The 1,618-nt window shown below is 38.5% G+C and overlaps 1 protein-coding gene across 1 annotated transcript; it reads left to right on the forward strand.

The window, feature by feature from the left end:
* Window positions 1-944: 944 nt before the first annotated feature.
* On the forward strand, window positions 945-1,297 carry LOC108554773 (protein slit-like; the record flags this gene model as incomplete). Its single annotated transcript, XM_017910142.1, has 2 exons — window positions 945-1,138; window positions 1,226-1,297. Coding segments are annotated over exons 1-2 (266 nt in total), but the record flags the coding sequence as incomplete, so codon positions are not given.
* Between the last annotated feature and the right edge of the window lie 321 nt (window positions 1,298-1,618).

Below are 1,618 nucleotides of genomic sequence, written 5' to 3' on the forward strand. Positions count from 1 at the left end.
GTCAGAAGAATTTATATGTCGTTGCTTTGGTTTGCAACTTCTTCTAGCGTGCGTATGTAGATAAATTCAGGCGTAACGAAGCGAGAAATATGAATATTAGAAAGCGAAGAATCATTGTGAGAATGAATTCCGGACAAACATCGTTAATCAAAGTGACGAGTTAATTTGTCATTCGCAGCTGACGGGTTAATAGACTCGAAAAAATATACCAATCAGTATGCGATCATAACTCATCCAGAGTGTAATCTACATCGACACTTATTTATCCTGCGTGTAACTAGAGTCGTTTTATATCGTCAAATTAATATAAAGCACGCAAGCACTAGAGTAATTTCGAAATCCGATAATTCACTGATCCAAGTACAGTCAAATATAAAATATTCTATTATTTAATTAATTTCGAATTTTGAAATATCAAAGATCCATTGCATCGCGAAACTGATATTATTGTAATAGAAATTCTTAATTTAACCCTTTGCACTCGACGGTGTTTTGGCTAAGGAAGAGTAGTAGTTCAAAGATTTTCTGTTACAAGGCTGACGATATTTTTCTGAGTAGTGAATAAGAAGTCACGTGATAATTAACACTTAGAATTATTTGATTTCGATACCTCGCACACTATCTGAAATGTGACATATTAATGAATATCGAGCTTCGAAATTTTATCAAATGGAGACTGGAGGGCTCAAAGGACTCTCGAGCGCAAAGAATTAATAACTACTTAATGGTAACTCAAGGATGACTGTAGATATATCAGGAAATCCGTTGAAAAATGTATTCTTATGAATCACTTTGATCAATGATGGACACAGTCTGTGAGAGTAACAGCTCGTTTCTATGAAGCCAGTTAGAAGGTTTCTTGCCACGATCAAGATCCTTTGATTACCCGGATTGATCCCGAGATTAACGATCCATCGTCTACTTTACGAACCACAGACGACAGCATGGGTTGCCTAGGAGACGATTACTGTCCACCCCAATGTAATTGCGCCGAGTCAGTGGTGAGGTGTTCGAGGTCTCAGCTTACGGAGATTCCACGTGGGATTCCGCCGGAAACCACCGAGCTGTATTTGAACGAGAACGACATCAAGACGATCCAACCGGAGAGGCTGAGCCACCTGAAGATCCTCGCTAGACTGTAAATAAAACTCACGTGCGACCTCGTAACGTTTGGTCCATGACTATAGAGGAAACACCTAACACCGTCTCTTCCTTTGCCTTTCAGGGACCTGAGCAACAATCAGATCGGTATGCTGTCGAACGACACCTTCAGGAACCTCACCAAGCTCTCACACCTGTAAGTACATGACTAGGATGTAACTCTTTCAGCGGGACCATTTTCTTTTTTTTTTTTTTATTTTTAATGTGACATTACGAAGATTGCATCGATTTTTACTATGACATTTCTAATTTTCACGATTTTATTAGTGGCCGTGAAAAATTACCATTTTAATGGGAGACACCTCATTCTGTGTGACCATTTCTTGCCTTATTCGCGAATTTTTTATTTTTAACGTGGTATTACGAAGATTGCATCGATTTCAACTATGACATTCCTAATTTTCACGATTTTATTAGTGGCCGTGAGAAATTACCATTTTAATGAGAGACACCTCAT

The sequence above is a fragment of the Eufriesea mexicana genome, unplaced genomic scaffold (assembly GCF_001483705.2).
Source record: "Eufriesea mexicana isolate 0111107269 unplaced genomic scaffold, ASM148370v2 C37789505, whole genome shotgun sequence".
Classification (NCBI taxonomy): Eukaryota; Metazoa; Arthropoda; class Insecta; order Hymenoptera; family Apidae; genus Eufriesea; species Eufriesea mexicana.